Genomic DNA, 22,693 nt, shown 5'->3' with positions numbered 1-22,693 from the left:
GACATCCAGTTCATGACTCGCCTCATAATAGATAAGCATCTACTTTCCACAGGCTCTCTGAGTGTATGTGTATCGGATTTCTTGAACAAAGTATATTAGGTGCAGAGTAATTAACAATGCAGTTCAGATTCTGAACTTCTTTTTAGTTATTTAAAATCAAGGCTAAACTTAACAAAAACAAGTGTTTTGAATGGGAATTAAAATCTTCTCTTACGTTACTACAGTATGAGTAAAACAAAATAATTATTGCCAGAGTCACTGAGTGCTTGCATTTAAAATAAATTTATACATATTATTTAAAAAAAATCTAGTTAACTTTAAAATATGTAAGTTTTCTTGTCATTTAGGGTTCTGTGAAGCTGATCATCAAGAGGGTTGCAAATCATTGGCAGTTTCTATTTTCAGAGTTCCACATCCCAGAGTAATTTGCTTTAATTTCACCCAATTTAACCTATACTTCACACTATCACCATTCAGCTTTAATAGCTATGTTCTATGCATAAGAAAAGCAGATAAATGTCCACAATTAGACTGCAAATGATTACAACTAGTTAGGGTCTTATGAAGACAAAACTTAAAGGACCATGGCATTAAACAAAGCCGCAAAAGACATCTGAAAAATTTTCTCCAGAAGCCAAGTCTATCAGGGTGTTTTATTGACTTTTTTTTACTTGATTTTACTTATGTTCAAGATATTAGGTATGCTTTCTTTAACTGAAAAATATTCTTCCTTAAAGAATATTAGATCTCGAGTTACAATTGATGGATGTTTATTATAAACTAACTTCCTCTTAAAGAAGGTTTAATATATCTGCCCTTTGCATTTGTAGGTATTTATTAACATATATGCAACATTTTAAGACATTTTATGGTATGTTTATCCAGTAGCGTGGGGTTTTTGTCCATAAAGTATATTTTGTATATAAAGTCTATGTAGTAAAGTTCATCTTCAAAGTTTAACACTTTTTCTAATGCTTAGTGTAACATCACCACAATAGTTAAGGGTGTCAGTTTCCATTACAGATCCCTCTAATTCTCAAGATAATGGCATGCAAGATCTTTAGTCTGGATATAGGTGGCCTTTATACATATTTTTAATTGATATATGAATCAGAAGTTTTGTTTTGTGCATTTCTTTCTGTTGCTCACTGGAACATCCAATTTTTACTTTTTAAAAAAATGTGACAAGTCACAGCACTGTTTTATTTGGTGAATGGAGAGGCAAACATTATAATGACTATTATTTCAGGGTCCATATCAATGTACATGGGGTGTGCATGTTTTTACACACACACAACTCTAAATGGGAACTGTTTTAATAACATTTGTTGAATATTTGCTGGAGAGGAGCAAGTATCAACTACATTTCCTTACTGGTGGTCTTAAGAGTCAGAAGTATCAAACTTTCTCTTACCATTTCTTTACAAGCTTAAGTGGGTTAACTTTTTCCCTAAGAAAAATACTGATAGAAACCCTAAATTTATAAAGATAATTTGTGATCCATTTCAGATTCTGATCAGTAGGAATAATCTTATTCATAACTCATTGTATAGTCTATGCACTTCTTTAAATACTTTTCCTGTTAGTAAATACAGATACTAAAATATTTTACATTGTATTAACTTTATTGTAAATTTAACCTCATGTCAAATAGTAACTTATTCACCTTTTTTTTTAATTAAAAACAAGGATAATAACAAGAAGAAAAACATGAAGCAGCAGATAGTGTAAAAAATTCCTGTGAATTAATCTTGAAGACTTATTATTTGTACCTAATTGCATTCAGAATCAAAATATTGAAAAATGAATAATTGCAAATATATTTTTATTTTTACATCTATCTGTGCAAAGTGGTCTGTGGTAGGGACAATAAAGCTTATGCTATAGGCAGCTTCAGATTTGTATCAAACTAGTTTCATATGCTATATCATAAAACTTTCAGTCCAATCAGCAACTACATTTAAATACTGCAAATTGTAGCAGCAAAACAATAATTCTGCTGATTAGCCCCTTTCCATTTCTTGTAAGTGAACTGTTTATGCTGTTGAGTACCTTTTGAAAAAAGAAAAAGCCAAAACAGCCTTGATTAGTCAAGGAGTAATTGGATGACTTGATTTTAGCAAGAGAATGAATTGGTTGATGATAGCCTGTAACTAAGTGTAGTGGTTCTGTTCAGATGAATACATAACATACCGTCATCAGATCTTGACAGGTATAACATAAGCATTGCAAAAATCTCTGGAGGTTTAGAGGTAAATTTTGTCTCAAGGAATTTTGAAGCAGATTCTTGAAAAGTGGAAGAAAAATGTGTGCTATTTAACAGATGCCTCCTTTTACTACCATATTATGTGCATATTTATCTTCTGTTACTTTACACATTTGTCTGCGTAGATAAGAAATTTACATTAATAAAATGTTGAGGTTTCTGTGCCCTCATTGCTATCAGTAACTGGCAAATGGGTAGCTCCTCCTTCTTTTCTTTAACTGGCAGGTCAGCAGCTAGTGCAAATGTTCAGTTTTGTGTCCTTCTGAGCAGCCAGGCCATTTCCCTGTCTTTTGTTGCCCCAGTTTCTCCAGCCTCACTTGAAGAGCAAAGCAACAGAACCAGACATCACTCACTGACTTTACAGTACAGATTTTTAAAGCTTTTCTTCCTCCCAGAATTATATTTCAACTCTTGAAAAATGAGTACCTTTGTAAGGTGCAACAGAGAGTCCTGTGGCACCTTTAAGACTAACAGATGTATTGGAGCATAGGCTTTCGTGGGTGCATGCATCCGACGAAGTGGGCATTCACCCATGAAAGCTTATGCTCCAATACATCTGTTAGTCTTAAAGGTGCCACAGGACTCTCTGTTGCTTTTTACAGATCCAGACTAACACGGCTACCCCTCTGATATTTGTAAGGTGGATTTCCCTAAGGACCTGCAGGTGCATGGAAGGGTTCCTTCTTCTACACTGCTTTTCGCTGCATATGAAGGATCAAGACTCCTTCTTCCCTGCTAGTTTGCATAGTCTAAGAAATGCAGAGAGCCCAAGACAAATCTGTCCTTGAAATAGAACCTTGAGATTTAAGCCCACTGGCAACAGGAGAAGAAACTGGATTTAGCAGTGATTAATTTCCAGACCTCTCCCTTTCCATCAGCTTCAGGTTAGGTAAGTAGGGACCAAGAGACTTTCTCCGTTGGATCATATGAACTGGAACCATAAACTCCCTGAACATTAAATCTCACCAAATGAGGGTCAATCCATCCTCATCATCATATCCACTTATTATACTCCACACCTGAACATAGCCACTTTATGAACTTCATACCCTCATATCTCAATGTCTGTACTTCAACACATCAACCTTTTATCCCCAATCAGGGATATTGCAGATTACGTATTCCTTATGCCACCCGATCTTAAACCAAACTTTACACCCTCGATAATCTGTATGTTATTCCCTGATAACCAGAAACTTCTATGCTTAAACTCTGTACTGTTCATTTAATTTTATTAAGATGATGTTAAAAAAAATTGCCCTGTGATAATTTTGTGACTCAGTCAGATGGTTCCATAAAACTCAATGTGTCTTACTCATGTCCTACCCCTGAAGATTCTTCGACTTTCTGATTTGATAGCCTTATCTACAAACTACTAAGTGATTGTGGGGATTTGTCACCAGACTTGTTTCCAGCAAGCCTCAGATTCCTGCCTCCCATTTCTGTCCCCTCTTTCTTTTACATCAGCAGAAGACAAAGATACATCCTCCTAGCCTGATTGAGTCCCTCTAGAGTTTTCCAGAAGAACTGTTTGAAAGGGCTGTTTGGGGGAGTGGGAGTCTCCATATTAAGAACATGGCTAAGACACATATAATACAACTAGTGAAAAAGGAAGTGAACTCCATCCTAAAGCCTCTCTCCCCCCCCCCCCCTTTTTTTTTTTTTGAGGAATCCTTGTTAATTTCTTATTTCAGTAAAAATATATTTAATGTTTGTATGGAGAAACTGAATGTGAGTGCCCCATACCAATTCCATAATTAATCATTATAAATTAGACAGAGAAAACCAGGATGATTGGGTTAGCTCCCTCCCAGATTAGCCTCTCTTTGACCATGTGCATAAAGTTTTCACCCTTGTGGTGGGTTGAGTTTTCATGGACTCAACAGTACATAGTGAGCCACTACTAAAGATCTTTTTTTTTTTTTTTTTTAAACTTTTCCATTAAACTTGCTTTCTCTAGGATTCAGAATCCACCACTTTGCAAAGCAGTGGGGACAAATCACAGATGTCAGATGGATTCTTCCAATGCTCTTCATTGGGCATTACCCATTTGTAAGACTCTCCACTCATAAGGAAGTCTCCGATCCCCAAAAGAGCTAGAAGAATTGGAGAGTAGAGAGAACAGCGGTGCTGTCATTTTATTTTATTAAAGGCGCTGTAGACCTCTACCCAAAGAGAACATTTTAAGGAAATAGTTCTTGCCAAAAGTTCCAGGAGCGTACACCCTGTGCTCAGTTTCAACTGAATACTAGTTTATATGGTAGGTCCAGATTTTCCAAATTTTTATTTTTAATCAAATTTTTCCTAGAAACTTTGTGGAAAAAAATTATGAAAAGAATATCAATAACATTTTTGTTTTCATACTTTTTTGCTGTGTCTATTAGCTTTTGGATTAAATACATGTCATAATGCCGGAATAGAGCCAGTTGATCTTTGCACGAAGAGACTGATTTATCTACCATCTGCAGTGACTAAAGTTTGGGACAATGGCTGAAGGATGTCCAATCTGCCACCTGTAAAACAGATGCAGTTGGTGAAGGCTAGTGAAGAATAATTGACCTTGTGATAGCTTTAGAGTAGGCAATCTGCCAGGCAATCTCAAGAATGTAATAGTATGTCCAGTTTTGAAGAAACCCATATTTGGCACCAAATAGTCTGGTTTCCAGCCTGCTTCTTTTATACAAAGTCATTGCAAAGGTGATGATGAACTCTCTTCAGGAAAGGGGCTGGCACAAAGATAGCTCTGTAGGTGGACTCTGGTTGATTACCTCTTTGTTTGTTTTGTTTTGTTGAACAGAAAACACCCCCCTTCCTCTTCAGCCCTGCTATTAACAACAACAAGCTTACAACAACCAAAGCTGCTGGTGTGTTGATACCATCGCCTGTCATGCAGACAAAAATTCTCATTGTTTCCATGAGCTCCCCCACCTGTCTGTGTATATCCACCTCTCATCTCCTGTCTTACACTTAAATTGTAAGCTCTTTTGGGGCAAGGACCACCTCTGTGTGTGTTTAGTGCCTAGCACAGTGGGGTCCTGGTCTATGACTGGGGCTCTTAGACACTAACACAATATAAATAATAGCTGAATTGTATTAAGTACAATATTGTGATTACAGTAAGATATATTAATGAAACAAGGGTATTGTAGTACTGAAGTTTGTAATTAAAATCTAAATTCCATCAAATGACAGCACACTTTTACTATTACTTTGTGCTGTGTATGGTATGCTGGCTCTGCAGAGAATACTGCATACTCGAGCATCCAACTTTAACTTTGTTATAATTTCTGAATGCTGCTTAATGTTCTGTTAATGCGTTTGGGGGTTTTTTGGTACGAAACTTCCTTACGAACTAGTGTTTTCCTTTTACAAGAACATTTTAAATGATTGGATAGGAAATAGTTATTTTAAGAAGTCTGCTCCAGTATGGTTTCTCGCGGTCTCGCTTTCAGAGATATTTCCCCTCTTTTAATTAAAAAAAATAGTCTAGTTGCCTACGGTCACTAACACTTTTTGCTTCATTGGCATCACTTGGTCATATATTAAGTATTTAGTACTGTAGGCCAGATTTACCAGAATGTTAAGTCTGGTTTGCACCAGTTTTACCAGTGCAGAGCAGACTTTGAAGCTGTCTTTACCAGCTGCTTAAGGATTCCCCTTCACAGGAGAGTACCCAGGTGGGAAAAGGCAAGGGGAATAGTAGTGGCTCCTTTATTGTCCCACTTCTGGCCCTGTACTCCCCAGCCCTTCATCCGCCTGCCTATTGGACTAGCTAGCACCTGGGATCCATTTGCAGCCCTGAGGCTGATCTGTTTCTTGTTGGTAACAAGAGCTGATGCTTTCCAGCCTCTGGAACAGGAAGTCACAAAGGTGGCTTAATGCCATGCCACCTCACTCCCTCAATTTGTGACAAGCACTCAGCCAGTTCAGTGAATCTGGGTCTTTGTGTATGGCAATCTTACAGTTACAATTATTTTTAATTTTCTTATTTTTAGATTGTGCCCTTTGAGTTCATCTCAGTGGGAATAGTTTTTTGGTTCAATTTGTCTAGACACCCTGGTAATTTTTAATATTTCAGATGAGAATCTGAGAATCCTCTCTGAAGGAAAATAAGCTTTAGTTCTTTAATGAGTTCTAACAGAGATATTATTAAAATATGGATCGTATTGTTTGCCGTGCAATATACACACTCGTCGTTGTGACAATAATATAATTTTTGTATAGTTTTAGATGGCATCTGAGTAGGAAATATTTCCTACTGTTCGTATTTTTTCTTAACAATGAAATATTTTGTTTACCTGCCTTATTGCAGTAATAAACTGGATTAATGACTATAGGGATTTTTCCACAATGATCCCAGAAATATTTTTTGGCCAGTTCATTTAAAGTAAACACTGTATTCCTTGCAGTTTTTCTCCCTCACTTCGGTTTATTTTGCTAATTAGCTGGAGAGGATTTGTACGAGTCCTTTAACAAAGTAGTCTTTTGGTTCCATGATGAATAGTCTTTTTCATTTAAATAAAGTTTATAGCCTCTTTCCTTCTGAAACTAGTCTTGAAAAAGTAAACTGCTTTAAACCAAATGCAAAGGTTTAAAGGAACAAGTAACTGGTTTTCACTTCTGTAGAAGGAGGCTCAGAAGGATTTCTCCTTCCTCCGTTCCCTGTCTCCCTTTCCACCTCTCCTCCATCTACTCCAGACACTCTTAAAAAATGTAAAATGAGTCAGGTAAGTTTGTGATGTCTCCCAAAACTCTCTCATGAAAATCTTTGAGCTAGCGTTACACTTTTAAGATGATCGTGATGGACCAAAATTAGTTTTCCTCCTCTCCAAAGGGTAAGGGAAGGAGGAGTATTTGAAGGCCTACTGTCCAAAAATGAAGGCCTGCTCTACTTGTTAATATTGTTTGGCCCTCTTTGAGGTATTTACTGAATCAGCTGCTGCTCACTGAGGCAGCTAACAAGCTGTTGGTTTTGCCAACTATCTGCATAGCAGCTGCATCCCACTCTCTGCTTGGAGCCCATCAGGTGCACATCATGTATGTTCTTCACTGCCCACAACTCTATCCCCTCAGGCAATGAGAGAGGCAGGGACAATCTTCTGCTGCTTTCAGTGGGAGTCCTCAGTCTGTCAGAAGGGCACTCCCCCACCAACCAGTCCATAGGCAGAGGCTCCAAGACAGCTCACTTGTCACCAGAGCTGCCAGTGTAAGCTATAGAACAGCCATTGCTGCAGCTGTGAGGAAGAACTGGCATGGAGGTAAAAACTGAAGAAACTTTCATGAAATACTGGGGAGGGGGAAGCATGGTGAGCCTGGAAGGAGTACTGGGACAAGGATGGGTTAGAAAGATTGAATGGGCAAAGAGTGAAATTCAGAGATTTTTGGGGAGATGCGGGAGTATGGAATGGCATGGAATTCACTTTTTCTTTTTTATGTGTGTGAGATGTGGGTTTTGAAGAATATAGAATTGATGTGGTTTTTGGAGGGAAGGAATGGAAAGAATATGGAATTGATGGAGGCATTTATTTTTGTGAAGGTCAGAAAAGTGTTTTATCCAAGGAATATTGTGTGTTGTCTATTGAGATAGAGTTTAAATGAGAGCCCCTTTAGAATTTGGCAGCACAGCACTGGTTTTGTATGTACCACATTAAATGTGTTCTGTACTTATTGGCCTATTCACCTACAACATCTGGTCCTTGGAATAGCTTTTCTTTTTCTCAGGATCAGAAATCCCAAATCTGACTGTCTATATTAACAACAATGTGCTGTGTTTTTCATTGACATCCTCATCAAGTTGAGATGCTACTCTAATTACTATATTATTTCTAATTCATTTAGATGAAAGGTTCAAAAACAAACTCAGTATTAATTGTTTTCAGGGAAGACTAGACTGGTCAAAGCTTCTGAAATTCTTGTTTTTCAAGTTACCTTAGAATGATGCTAGTTCTTATTAAGCGAAAAACCTAACAAAAACCAAAGTTGTGAAAAGGTCCATCATTTTTTGCACATTCAAAGTAATTTTTCTAAGATAGAAATGATATTTTAAAAACAATTATCCACTTTCTTTGCTTAGGTGAAGAAAAATGTTCTCTGTCCAACTCATTTTTATAATGTCATCATTGAGCTACAGAAACCTATTTCTTTGCATGATTGTCCCTATGTGTAGTGCACTTTTGGTTGTGCATGCACCCAGGACCAAATAATTTTCTTTAGCAGTGTCTGTGTGGTCTGCGTGTGCCTCTCTGCTCTCATGCTCCGGACCTACGGAATAAAAGGGTCTGCTGGATTGCAACCATCTTGGTTCCTCCTACTTGCTCGTGGTCTAGGTTAGAGCTTCAGTGTTCATTCTGACTTCAATTCATTGGTGTCAATAGTTTTAAAAAGTGGTTATAGTTGCTTAGTTCTTAGTACAGTTAGTTTAACACAGTCTGGATTCTTATCTTGGGCAACCCTCTGGGGCAGGAATCTGTTGCCACCACCCCACCCCATGATTTGTACTATATACCCCTGACTAAATCTTGGCTACCCCCGGGCTGTCCCCCGCCCCCCCTTCCCTCCCCGTGGGTGCTCTGAGGGAGGCACCTCTGGACCCCCTCTGGTGTGGAGGGTGGTTGATGGGGTTGGCAGGCTCCCTATCTAGCTCCATGCGGCGACATGTCCTTCCCTCAGCTCCTAGGCAGAGGTGCGGCCAGCCAGATTTGCGCGCTCTTCCCCCCCCCGCCCCCCCAAGTACCGGCTTCGCAGCTCCAATTGGCCAGGAACCACAGACAAAGGGGGTTGTGGGGGTGGTGCCTGCGGGCAGAGGCAGTGTGCGGAACTGTCTGGCTGCGCCTCTGCCAAGGAGCTGAGGGAGGGACATGTCGCCGCTTCCGGGGAGCCCCCCAAGGTAAGTGACACCCAGAGCTGTCACCCCCTCCTGCGCCCCAGCCCTGAGCCCCCTCTCACACCCAAACTTCTGCTGCTGCTGGGGGAAGTGGGCGTAGTGGCCTGAGACTGCCCCAACAGCGGCAGGTGCAGCTGGCCCATGGGCTGCCTGAGCTGCTCAGGCGGCCCCCGAGCCAATTGCACCAGCCGCTGCAGAAGTCTCAGAGGTCCCGGAAAGTCACAGAATCAGTGAGCACCATGACAAACTCACAGCCTTAGCCATGATCCTTTCTGCTCAGGGACTACAACACTTGTCTATACTGCCTGGGGCAAGAGTATGTCCTTCCAGGTGCAGTGTCTGCATTTTGTTCCTGAATGTGATTAATCAGTCCAGGCTGTTTTGGCTCTGTAAGTTCCTCATGGAGGAAGCCATGAAGGTGGGAAAAGTCTCTAAGTGTGTCAATCTGAAGAAGGTAGGAATGACTCTTCTTTGGTCCTGGCGGCTCTAAAACATCCATTTTCCCCCTCTGGCTCCAAGAGACTCTGGAGAACAGAGCCAGAGAAAACAGGGAAAGGGGGACATAAGGACAAGAAGGAAGGTTCCCTGTCCAAGTCCTCTAAAAAGACTTAGAAGTTCTCATCCCAAACCAAGACATCAGGAGACTCATGTTCCAGAGCAGAACCATTTAATCCCAGGAAGGACTTCAAAATGGAAAACTGCATCACCCTCTGGTACTAGGCCTTCTCCTTTGGCACCAAAACCCTCATCAGTACTGCCAGATCTGGCACCCTTTACGTCAGTGACCCAAGTTACAGAAACAACTCCACTTACTCCAGGTCACTACTTGACTGGATGTTCCACTGTTACCAGAACCAGAGTCACCTCTCCTCTCCAGAGCTCAGTGCCCAGCACTGGGACTTCTGCTGATACTGATATTGCTATGGTACCTATCTCCATCCCTGTCCACAGGTAGGGGTTGAGCCAGACTGTCTCCAATACCATCGACTAAGAGAGGCAGGTCACCACTTTCTTCTCCGATACTAGGACTCATCCTCTGAATTGGAAGAGGACTACAGCAGACACCCAGTTCTAAACTATGCCCTCAGAAACCCCTCAAGGGGATAGAGCCCAAACAGGGCACTCCAGGGTTTCTTACCACTCCAGTATGAGAGAATATCACCCCTACACTCTCTGGAATCCTGTACCAAGGAGTTATGAGATCCCATTGTGGCAGTGTTGAGTCCCAGAAGATGTGTGGGCTTAATACCCAGCACACTCACCTTGTGGTACAAGAGATCCAAGCAGACCTAGTGTTCCCAGGATAGAAGAGGAACTTTCTTAGCCTTTTCAGGAAACACAAGTCCAGAAAAAATGATGATGAAGAGCAACTGAGCAGGAGTCTGGGCCTGTGAAATTGTCCTCTTCTTCATTGAGCAAGGCAGTGATTCCAGTTGTCCCACAATGCCCTGATGATCCTAAAGCTTTTCAGGACTTGCGTAAGAATGGCAGAATCACTTGGCATTCCCCTGGAAGAGGGCCAGAAAGCACCACAAAAACTGCTGGACATTTTGCATAGCTTGGGTTTGAGCAGAGTGTTGCTTCCTGTTAATGAGGCCATCCTCAAACCTGCCAGGGCTCTCTGGCAAACACCAACTACAATCCCACCAGTATCCAAGTGGGCTGCGAAGAGGTATTTTGTATTTGCAAAAGAGTCAGACAACATATTTTTTCACCTGCCTCCAAACTCAGTGGTATCTGCGGCCACCAAGTCTAGCCAACAAAGACAACCCTGATCTAGGCCTCATGAGAAGGAAGCAAGCAGACTTTACCCCTTTGTCAGGAAAGTGCATTCCAAGGCATCTCTGCAGTTCCTATTCTCAAAACTGCCAAACTCTGATGGCCAAATATGATTTTACCGTCTACCACAAGTTGGCTGGCTTTGCCAGTAAGATGCCTCAGGATGCTAGAGACAAGTTCCAGGCCCTGATTGATGAAGGAAAACTGGTAATGAGACGGGTGCTTGAGACTGCTCGAGAAACAGACACAGTGGCAAGATTCATGGCCACTGCTGTGATGATGGGATGCTCGTTGTGGCTCTCCTCCTCAGAAATCAGAAGGAGGTTCAAACGAGAGTGGAGGACCATCCATTTGAGTGCAATGCTTTATTCAGAGCCATGATGAATGAGGTTTCCACTCCATGAAGAAGTCCCTTCATGTTGTATCACTGGGTATTTACACACCTGCAATCAAAAGAAAACCCAGTGAGCCACAGTGTAGATGACAGCCACACCTACCTTTTATCACCAGTGGCAGTATGAACCACTGCGTAAGCATCAGAAGAAGCAAAGGAAGGGTGGCCAAGGTCAACCATCTTCCACCTCTCAACCATCACCATCCTTGAGCCCAGTGTTTTGATGGGACCCTCAAGAGCTGCTCACCAACTGTCCTTCTGGATCTGCACAACCTTTCTGGTTTTTCTCTTCCCTTTGAAGGCTGACTTTCTCACTACCTGTCTGCCTGGACAGAAATCGTAATTGACAGATGTGTACTAGATTTCCTTGGGGTACACGATCCAGTTCTCTTCCCTACACAACCCCCATTCCTCTTCCCCATCCTCGTTTGGGATCCATCTCTGAATGGGTGATAGAACTAATATCTCCGACAGCAAGGGGAAAGCAATCTATTTGAGGGTCCTTGTCGTCCCCAAGAAGATAGGGGATGGAGGCCCATTCTGGACCTCAGGGAACCGAACAAATTCATCTAAAGTTCAGAATGGTGACCCTGTTGTCCTCTATTCCATTACTAGATCCATACTATTAGTTCATGACCCTTGATCTCAAAGATACCTACTTTAATATAGACATTCAATCGTGTATTCCTGAGATTTGTGGCCAGTCAACAGCACTAGCAATACAGAATTTCATCCCTTTTGAGCTCTTGATGGCACTTAGAGTGTTTACCAAGGTATTGTCAGTGGTAGCAGCTCGCTTTTGTCGGCAAGGGGCGATGTTTTACCCTTATTTAACCAACTGGTTGCTGAAGGGACTATCTTACCAGGAAACATGGGAAGTAACCAGTATGTTTCTACATCTATTCAAGAATTTGGGCATCAAGGTGAAACCTGGAGAAGTCCACCCTGAAACCCTCGCAATCCATAGAATTCACTGGGGCAAGGTTGGATGCTGTTACAGACAGGGCTTGCTTACTGGTAGAGCCCTGCGCAGATACAAAATGTATATCCATGAATATAAATTGGTATCCGCAGAGCTGCAGGACTCTAGTAGGAACAGCAGTGGTAAAAGCAGAAGCATGTCTGGCTGCTGCTCCCAGGAGCCAGCATATTGCCCCCAGCCCCACCCTCTGGGGTGGGCACCAGACTCCCCAGCAGCTGTCCCTGGTTGCACTAATGTGTGCAAGTGGCTTACATGCCTGGACAGGAGTCCCTTCCACTCAGCGGTCTGTCTCTCCTGTCCAGGAGCTTGCAAGCTGCTTGCACACACTAGCACAACCTGGCAAAGCTGCTGGTATGCCTGGTGCCCACCCCATTGGGTGGGGCTGGACTGGTACAACCATGCTGGAGAAGCTGCCGGCATGGGGCACTAGCTCCAGAGAGCAGCGGCCTGACATGCTGCTGCTTTTGCCACTGCGGTTCCCAGTAGAACCCTGCAGCTCTGTGGATACAGATTTATATCTGCGGATGCAGATACAAATTTTGTATCAACGCAGGGCTCTCCTTACTAGAGGACTGCTAGTCCTCTCCATCACTGGGCTCATTTAGGGAATCTGTTTGAGCCCCAGATCGTCCAGATCTTGCCTGGCATTGTTGGGCCATATGGCTGTGTACACTTACGTGACCCCATTAGTGAGACTTCACCTCCGATGTCTACAAGCATCGTCTGTGTGCCAGGTAAGCGCAGCGTTAACTTGTGAGTCATGCTTCCCCAAAGAATCTTAGCTCCTTTTTGCTGGGAGGACAGAAGTAAAGTATGTGTTTGGGTACCATTCCATCTCCATTCTTCTAACCACATCTTTGACCACAGATGCATCCCTCCTTAGGTTGAGGTGCATACATGGAGGGCCAGGTTGTCCAGAGGTATGGTCCCCTCATAGTTCTACACTTCACATCAATTTGTTGGAGCTGAGAGCAGTCAGATTAGACTGCAAACAATTCTTCCCACACATCTGCAGCCAGTCAATCCAGGTGTTATGGGACAATATGATTGTGGTCTTTTATCTCAACAAGTATGGCAGAGCATGCACTTCACAGCTCTGTTTGGAGGCTTTTGCCCTCTGGAACTGGTGGATTCCAATGCTGATTACCCCAACTGCCAGGGATTCTCTACACTGCACTGGCAGATTCTCTGAGCAGACACTTTTCCATGACCCGATTCTCTGGGTGGCATGGGGTCTCCCATCCAGAGATCTCTTCATGTACCATGTGAACAGCAAGTGCAAGAAATTGTGCTCCAGACGGGGTTGTGGCCCAGACTTTCAGGGAGAGGCATTTCTCATACAATGGTTGGGACTCTTGCGGTACGCGTTTCTCCCAATTTCTCCTCTTTCCTTGTGTTGAGGAAAACCAGACCAGTCAAGGCACAAGTCATTCTTGTAGCACTGGGTTGGGCCTGACTGTTCTGGTATCCAGCCATGCTTCACCTGAGGGCATGGTATTTGGATGCATTTCAGTGTTAGAGAGGGCCTGTTTGTCTGATGTCCAGGCAATGCTGAAAGCAGCAGTAGGAAGGACTTCACCAGAAAATGTTCTATAAACGTTACTCCTGGGAGAATTCTGTGCCACTGCGAACATACAGAGTTCATGTCTCCCACAGATTTTTTTTTCTCTGCAGAAAATACATTCACCTGGAGAGGCACTGCAATTACACCTTTCACCTCCCAGGGGCTGCTGTGGTGCCAGAACAGAGAGCAGCTAGCTCACCGACAGTAGCAGCCATCAGCCGGCTGTGTTCCTCACGGCGCCAGATTAGGAGGCATGGGATATGGGGGAGGGAGGACAGACAGTGGGGCACATGGGGCTGCTGCGGGGGGTCACATAGACTGGGATTCAGAAGGACTAGTGGGGGGGACAGACTGGGGCAGGGGCTGAATGGGAATGGGGGTGCAGTGCCACATTGGGATGGGGGAATAGGGAGTGGAGGGCCACGTGGGGATAGGGGCAGTTGTGTCTGACTGAATGGGAGAGGCTAGGGGTCAGCCAAGGTCTGCATGGGGGAGGTTTCCCAACTCCCTAACAATTCCTCCGCCACCCCCAAAAAAAATCTTATTCCATACTTCTCCCAACCACACACAACAGCCCTCCAGATTCACTCCCAGGCTCCTTCCTGGCAATTACTTCCCTCTCCCTCAGCTCCTCTGTTACCCCTAGTTCTCCCAAGCCTTTGTACTAGTTCTGCAAGGTGTGGAAAATATATTTCTGTATTGTAGTTTAAGTGAATTATTACTCAGTTCTGTATTAATATGCCTAGTCAGGAATCTATTTGTCAAATAAAAATATCCTCCTTAATCTTTTTTGTTGTCTGTATTGTTACAGACACACTTGTGGACAGGTATTTTGAAATAAATTGCCAAAATAATTGAAACTGGCATGATTATGTAGTGTTATTTTGACATATAAAATATGCAGAATTTTGCAGAATTTTAAAATATTGTGTACAGAATTTTATTTTTTTAGCTCAGAATTCCCTAGGAGTAATGATGTGGAAAAGATTTCAGTTTTGTGTAACCAACGAGGAATTTACTCTTTACAGGCTAAAATCCCAGACATGTGAATTACGACTTGTCATTAAAATCCTCGGGATTATGTTAGCTCCATCAGAGTACACCTGCGGCCATCAGCACCAGTATACACCAACTCTGTATTTTCCTGCCCAGTTCATGAAGGGTTTGATTTGCATCTTCCCTCTGGTGGTGAAACTGGTACTACCCTGGGACTTGAAACTTGATAAAACCTCATTAAGCCTCCTTTTGAGTCCCTGGTGTCCTGCTTTCCTCTACATCATTCTATTAAAGTAGCATTTCTGGATAGAAGAGTTGGGAACTAGGGACACTCATGGCTGATAACAGTCCCTCACCACCTGCCTCTTCCCCCCCTTCTCCCCAAAGGATAAGGTTTCTAATAGGCCGCATCCTAATTTTGTGTCTCAGGTGGTGGTGGACTTTCACATCAACCAAAATATCCATCTGCCTGTGTTTTACCCTAAACCCTACTCAGGCAGAGAAGAGATGGCATGGCAGTCACTGAAGGTGTGTAGGGTTCTTGGCTTCTACCTGTCTGAAAGTCCCCTAGAAACACTTCATTTCATTCAAAGAACTTCAAAAAGAAGAGGCTATCTCATCCCAGAGGCTGTCAAAATGCTATGAGATGAACATCACCCTTGAGGGCAGCATTAGAACTCACTGGACTAGAATTCGTGCAGCTTTGATACCTTCTTTAGAGATGTTCCTGTTACTGACATCTGCAGATTAGCAACTTTGACTTCTGTTCACACTCTTGCTAAAACACTATGCACTGGTGCAAGCAGCTGCTTCTGATGCCTCCATAGGCAGGGCAGTTTTGGAATCTGTTGTATTACTGGACTCCAGGCACCTACCACATCAAAGACACATAGAGACAGTCACTCGAAAGAGGGGTACTCATCTAGTAGTAGCTTGAGTTTTTCAGGATTTGTTGTCCCTATGTGTAGTGCACTGCAGCTCTCTGTCCTTGCTGCCTGCTTTCCACTATTGGGAACTTGAGGTAGAGAAGGGACTAAAACGGCAGTAGTCTGGCAGTCCCCTTTATTCTCTTGATGCAGAGGAGAGCTGGGGTGCATATATGGAACCACAGGGACACTGCTAAAGAAAATTCTCTGGTCCTGGGCATATGGCGCACATGCACAACTTGAAGTGTACTACACATAGGGATAACACATCTTGAAGAACAGAAGTTATTACAAGGTGAGTTATTCCTTGTTAATGACATTTCTGTTCATATCCAGATGTTATATTGCTAAGCTTGGTATATGTTCTAAGTGGTTTTTGGTTGGAAGTCTTTTAGTTTTAGGGAGCTAATTGATATGCTTTAGAGAATTTGAGAAAGGTTTTCGCAAGCTGCTGTTAGCATTTTCTACAACATGAAAATGATTTTGACATTGTGTATCTTCATTTATTCCATCTGTAAGCTACACACCTGCTGTTGTACCCGAATAGCTTAGACATTCTTACCATGTTTACTATGACTTTTTTAAATGTTTAAATGTAATCTTTTTATTATAAAACCACTCTTTTCAATAATTAATTTAAAAGTGAAAACGGTTGAAATGTGATAGAATGTTAGTTTTCTATACAATCTAGCAATTGTGAAGTATTGTCTTTAATTTAGAGTAGAAAATATCTTGCCCTAAATTTGGTGCAATAAGAGTGAAGTCCATTCATTTATTCCTTCACAAGATAGTCACAATTGGTGAGCTACATTCCATGAATTCAGTAATATTCAAAAGAATATTAGTTTTGTTTTTCAGTCTCTTTGTTAATTTCTAAGTATGTTCTTGTGCTAAGGAATCTGTATAGTGGGTCATTACGATGAAATTGATCCATGAATACTTCAGACTCCCTCCCGCCCCCCGGTCCCGTTTAAAACCTTTCTTAGGTTTTGTTCAGGTTTTGTGATGCTATTCCTTATCTGATAATTTAAGAGTAAATCCCAGTTGAATTATGTTGCCACATTATGTCTTCAGAAGGGCATAAAGTCAGTACACATGCTTCCGTAATATCTGTTTTTTTTTTTTTTTTTTACCCTTATGTTTCCAGTTGGCAATTTGAAATTATGGCTTCAGCTGCACTTTAAATATGTGATAATAGATGTGTTTCTAATAAGGGCCAGCACCATTTTGTTCAGATGCTGTGAATGGTTGTCACTCATATATGACAAATGCACCTTCATCCGCTTCTTTGATGGCCTCCGAAAAACCATACCCTCAAATCAGGGCGATGAAATTAGCTGCTGTGTAAATTGTGTGTCTGAGTGGTTCATTATCTAATCACCGTCAGAACCACAGTGATAAAGTAGATTGAAGCAGGGAAGAGGTCTGCCAGATGATTTCAGGCCTTTTTCTAAATTCTGTTTCCCTTGGAAACCTTAGACAATGTGGTTCAGAACTTCAAAATTCTTTGACTAGAACTTCCTATGTATATTTTATGTACAAAACTTGTGGCTAATGATGGTGTTAGGATGACTCTTTAGATGGTCTCTTTCATTCTTCAAACCACTATTAAATATTTTAATTAATACAAAGTGTTAATTGTGTTTTGAATTGGGCTACCATGTTTTGCTGCTGATAGCAAAGACATTTTTAAGTAAAATGGCCCCAACTTTCAGGAAAATGCTTAAATCCATCCTCATTCAGGAAAGCACTTGAGCCTGTGTATAAACTTAAGTGCTTAAGTGCTTTTCTGAATTGGAGCTGGTATGACTACTGTTCTGTACATGTCCCTGTAAAGCTTGAAATAATGGGGTAACCACACTAGTTAAGAATTAATTGCTAAGCACTTGAAGTACTATAGTGTTGTAAATGAACATATTAAATATTGTGTAGAATATTGTAGGCAACTGTTCTGCACTGGAAGAGGAATGGTCTATTTTTTTCATCTCTGACTTTCTATGTCTGATTATTACACTGCTGTTAATGTTGTGTTTTGTCTATTTAGGTTTAATACTTAATTTAAGTGTTCTTTTGTTCTAGGATCATTTGAAAATGATGATATCACTCATGTTGAAGGAAGTGTAGATCCCGTTCGTGACATTGAAATAATACATGAAGAACTTAGACTTAAGGATGAGGAAATGATCATTCCAATTATAGACAAATTAGAAAAAGTAGCTGTGAGAGGAGGGGACAAGAAATTAAAACCTGAATATGTAAGTAAAAAGTGTGCTGTTAAATGTATCATTATTTCTTGTACCAGTATGTTTTCATTTGTGTTCACACTTTTTAAAATCAGTATAATGTAAAATTATACATAGACCATTATTTCTGTATTTATTTTAAAATTATCACTGCTGCAAGGTCTGTTGGGTTAAAATCGTTAAAATGAGCTTAATTTTCTGTTGATAACCTAGGGTTACACTGAGGGAGCTAGATGCACGCCATTTAAAGTACTCTGACATAACTCAGTCCAGTCTTGCTCAAAATGGGAGATGATACTGACCTTAGTGTAATGTGAAAGCTCATACCTGCCTAGATGGATATCCCAGCTCTTGCCTCTGTGTGCATGACCCTACAAAATCTCAACTTGCATCCAGATAGCCTGTCACCTATAAGTAGGATGATATTCCCATTTATAAATCAGTAATAGAGATCGCTATAACCTTGTCAGACTTGATCATTGCAGAGCCAAAGGCCTAAAAAGTCCTCCAGAGTTTGAAATTGGGATTTGCTCCCAAAACCAGTGTACAAATTCTGATGCTGTGCTATTCCCAGTGATTGGTGTCTAGGATCATTTGTTTGCTTGGCTCCTCTTGATCTCACTGAGAGAGGGCCCATAGTTGGAGCATTCTTGATGAGCATGCTAGCATGAACATGTGCAAAGCATTGTGGGGGTGCCACATCATGTCCATACTATGCTAGGGAAGGAGAAGTCCCTTTTTTGTAGCCCAGCATCTCCCACAATTCTGATAATGGACTATTTCACTCTTGCCTGCAGTTTCCAGAGGCAGTTCAAAGCTGCAGCGCAGCCTGTGCTAGCCATGCCCCTTTCTCTGGCCTGCTGCCAGATTTTGTGCTACCATAACTGAAGTCAAGTGGTAGTTCGTTTTGCTCCTGACTTTTCTGTAACAGCCTATTTTATTCATTTTGGGGGGCAGTAGTAAGCAGCCTTTCTTTATTCTTCCTCCCTCTCGCCTGGATCTGTATTGAGCAGTGCAGTGGTCACAGCCATCTGGAATTGGTACTATAGTGCCTCCCTGCTCCCCTCCCCCAAGCTGCTCCCCAAACATGGCAGAGCTGTTGTTCAGACACCAAGGTAGATCCTCACAAATACAAAAAGTGTTGTATTTGTGAGGCAGCTTTTACAGGCTTTTTGGAGGGCAAATTGTGCCCTGCCTTTTCTCAGTTAGCTGACCCTTGCACTGCTACGGCACAGGGCTTTGAGTAGAATAGGTATGTTGGGTTCCCTCCTCCGTGCCCCAAGAAGCTGAGACTCCAGCATAGAAAACCTGATATGGAGTTGCAGAGCAGGGATGAGGAGGACTCCAGCCAGCCAGTCTCGGGGAGAGCAGCAGGGCTCATACTCAATTCCCTTTCTTGCCAGCTCAAACAGGGAATTCCGGCAATGGGACTCTGTCCCCGGGATAGGAGGAATGGGACCCCAAGTGGGGGGACACTGAGGGAGACCTTTCCAGAGGCCTCGAGGTGTTGCATAAAGCAAACCACAAAAGACCATGCTCTAGCCACAGCTGGTTGGCACTGTTGCAAAGCAGGCCAAGAAGGCTACCGTTCATGTTCTGAGCAGGGCATGTAAAAAATGCAGCAGTGTTCCCCATGAAATGTTTGAAATAGGACAAGGCAAATACCTGCATTGCAAGACAAGAACCACAGTGTCCTGGCTGGATGACCTTAAGGCCATGAACATCTGACTTCCAATCTACACTTAAGAAAATTTCCTTAGCAACAACCTTTGTTGGCAAATGCTTCAGTGCATGCAATGAGATTTTTTTTGGCCAGGGCCATGGTATCCTGCTGAGCAAGCCAGGGGCCACATGTAGCTTCACCCCTGGAAGAGGTCAATACTCCCTCCAAACAAATACGGTGCTCATCTAAATTCACAGATTCTCTCCTCTTTGTGGAAAAACTAGACAAAATATTTGCAGAAAATTGTACCAAACCAAAATAGTCCTTCCTCTTCCCTCCTCACTCAGTGCTCTAAGGAGGGACTATAAACCCAGCACCAGCCAGAAATGTTCCTTTTGTCCAATTTTCTCACAAAAATACTAGAGAAAAAATAACAGGTATATCTGGGTAAGCCCCAGAACTGGGGAATGGGTGGAAAATCCAGAGGTGGTTCCATTGACTGTACGAGCCTGCTATGACAGTGAACAAATGTGCCTTCTCCCAGTTGGGAATCTGGAAGGCAGAATTTCCAGTTTCTCAGAAGAATGGTCCGTATTGATCAGACCGAGAGATGGGCAAGAGAGAGAGTAAGTTGCAGATACTCCCTTGAACTAAGAGCTCCATCCCGTACCTTCTCCAGCCAGTCCCGCATCTTGAGCAACCCTGTCGTGTGAGCTGGTGTTAAATTAAATCTCGCTTCTACTGGACATAGGAGCAATAGAAAGAGTTCCCTCAGAAGAAAGTTTCTTAGGTTTTTACTCCCTTTTGTTCATTGTCTAAAAATGTACCCATGGGGTCAGAGCCATCCTGGACCTCAAGCATTTCAACAAATGGATGAAATAAGTGAAATTTTGGATGGAGACCCTAGCTTTAGTGGTAGCATCCCTGTCCCAAGGGAACTATCTTGCACTTTGGATCTAGCAGATGCATATCTTTATAGTCCCATGTGACCGTACCACCTCAGGCTGCTAAGATTTGCACAGCTCACTATTTGCACCAAACACTTTCATTCAGCCTCTTTGTTCCCCTCCGCCCCCCAGTGTCTTCACCACAATGCTGGTGAAGATGTGGATGATAACGGCTAGACTCATGTCTCAGGGCATTCACCTGTGTCCCTTCCTGGATGACATTTTGATTGGAATTCCAACCCAACCTGCAGCACGTGGGATCTCTTCCGGCCTCCATGAGTTCTCAAAGATAACTGCTAAAGGGTTGGCTCTCTGTAGCCAGTTCCTTAAGTATCTAGGATGTATTTCATTAGGCCTTACCAACTTGAAGACATCTAATTTCTCTAAGGACAGTTCTATGCTTAAAATGCTGCATCGGCGCAGCAGCAGCGGTGCCGCTATAGCACTTAAGTGAAGATGCATGTATGCCGACGGGAAGGCTTCCTCCTATAGACGTAGTTAATCCACCTCTGCCAGAGGCAGTAACTATGCTGACTACACCGTGGGTGAGGTCAGTGTAACTGTCATTCGGGGGTGGATTTTAGGTAGCAGTGTCCATTCAGCCAGCACATGTGGTGTGCCTCACCGTTATCTAGCACTGCCAGGGCGAACCACGCTCAGTTCCTTCTCAACCACCCTTGGCCTGGGAACGGAGTGAGTAGCAGTCCAGTTTGCTTACCTTTCTTTATATTGATAGCGTTTAGTTTATAGTTTTCAGAAGTTCAATATGGTCTCACTAGCAGCTATTATTCCATCACTGGAACAAGGAGATTGGTTCTTGGCTCTCAACCTACAGAATGCCTACTTCCACATCTCAATTTGACCGTCTCTCAGGAGAGTCCTCCGATTTACCTTTGGCAAGACTATTATCAGTACAGAGGGCTCCCATTTGGCCTCTTGTCTGCACCCAAACTATTCTCCAAGGCCCTGTCCATGGGGGAATTCTGTGCTATTGCACATGCAGAATTTGCACAGAAATTAATGTGCGCGCAGAATTTCCTTTCTCCAACAGAAATGGGCTGCAGAGCTACTGGCCGCCACTAGGGGCCGCTGGACCCAGCAGAGCCCAGCTCACAAATAGAAAATACTGCTGCTAGTGGGAGGGAGCTGGAGGGTTCCTGGCCACTGCAGTTCTCAGCACACCCTGAAGGAAGGAAGTGGTGTGCAAGAAACACCATATAAGCCTGGGACCCAGCATCAGGCTGTTTCTCCCCTTGGATCCCTGGGCTCTGGGAGGCAGAGGGTGCAGGATTCTGGGCTGGACTCTGGTGGGGAGGGGGTGAATGCAAGTGTCTTGGTGGGGGATGTGGAGGTGTCTCCAGCTGGGCTCTAGGGAGTAGGGGGTGTGGGTGTATGGGCTGGGGGGCACCCGGCAGTTGGGCTCTGGGGAGCAATGGGTGCGGGTGTCAGCCCTCCCTCTGGGCTCTGAGGGGGGAGGAGGCAGAGAAACAGGGGGGTTCTGGGAGAATTTTTTTTGTGTATGTATTGTTACAGACATAGTTGCTGACAGGTATTTTGAAATAAATTACCAAGTAATTGAAACTGGTGTGATTATGTAGTGTTATTTTGACAAATAAAATTTGCAGAATTTTTAATTTTTGGCTCAGAATTCCCCCAGGAGTATCCATCGTAACAGCACACTTACATTTATACTGATGTTCACTATGTTAGTCCTCCAATCACTGCTAACCTTTGTAATGGAGAACGTAAAGAAAAAAGGCATTTATCACTTAGCCATTGCCATGTTTTCTGTTATTGTCTTTTCCTCCACATTGAGCAATGGGCCTACTTTATCCTTGGTCTTTCTCTTGCTTCTAATGTATTTGTAGAGTGTTTTCTTGTTACCCTTTATGTCTCTTGCTAGTATAATCTCATTTTGTGCCTTGGCCTTTCTAATTTTGTCCATGTATGCTTGTGTTGGTTTTTATATTCATCCTTCATAATTTGACCTAGTTTCCACTTCGTGTATGACACTTTTTTTTGAGTTTCAAGTCGTTGAAGATCTCCTGGT

General features: G+C 42.6%; 1 protein-coding gene across 4 annotated transcripts in view; it reads left to right on the top strand.

Moving 5' to 3' along the window:
- Positions 1-22,693, top strand: part of OLA1 (Obg like ATPase 1) — a 196,310-nt gene that overhangs the window by 103,041 nt on the left and 70,576 nt on the right. For all 4 annotated transcript variants that reach the window (XM_024212001.2, XM_024212069.2, XM_024211924.2 and 1 more), the window contains one exon: positions 17,870-18,045. In XM_024212001.2, coding sequence (XP_024067769.1) covers positions 17,870-18,045 — 176 coding nt within the window. The remainder of the gene's footprint in view (positions 1-17,869; positions 18,046-22,693) is intronic.

This window comes from Terrapene carolina, unplaced genomic scaffold, assembly GCF_002925995.2.
Source record: "Terrapene carolina triunguis isolate 2854851 unplaced genomic scaffold, T_m_triunguis-2.0 Scaffold62, whole genome shotgun sequence".
Classification (NCBI taxonomy): Eukaryota; Metazoa; Chordata; order Testudines; family Emydidae; genus Terrapene; species Terrapene triunguis.
Note: the sequence above shows the minus strand (reverse complement) of the source record. Positions and strands in the feature narration are given on the sequence as shown.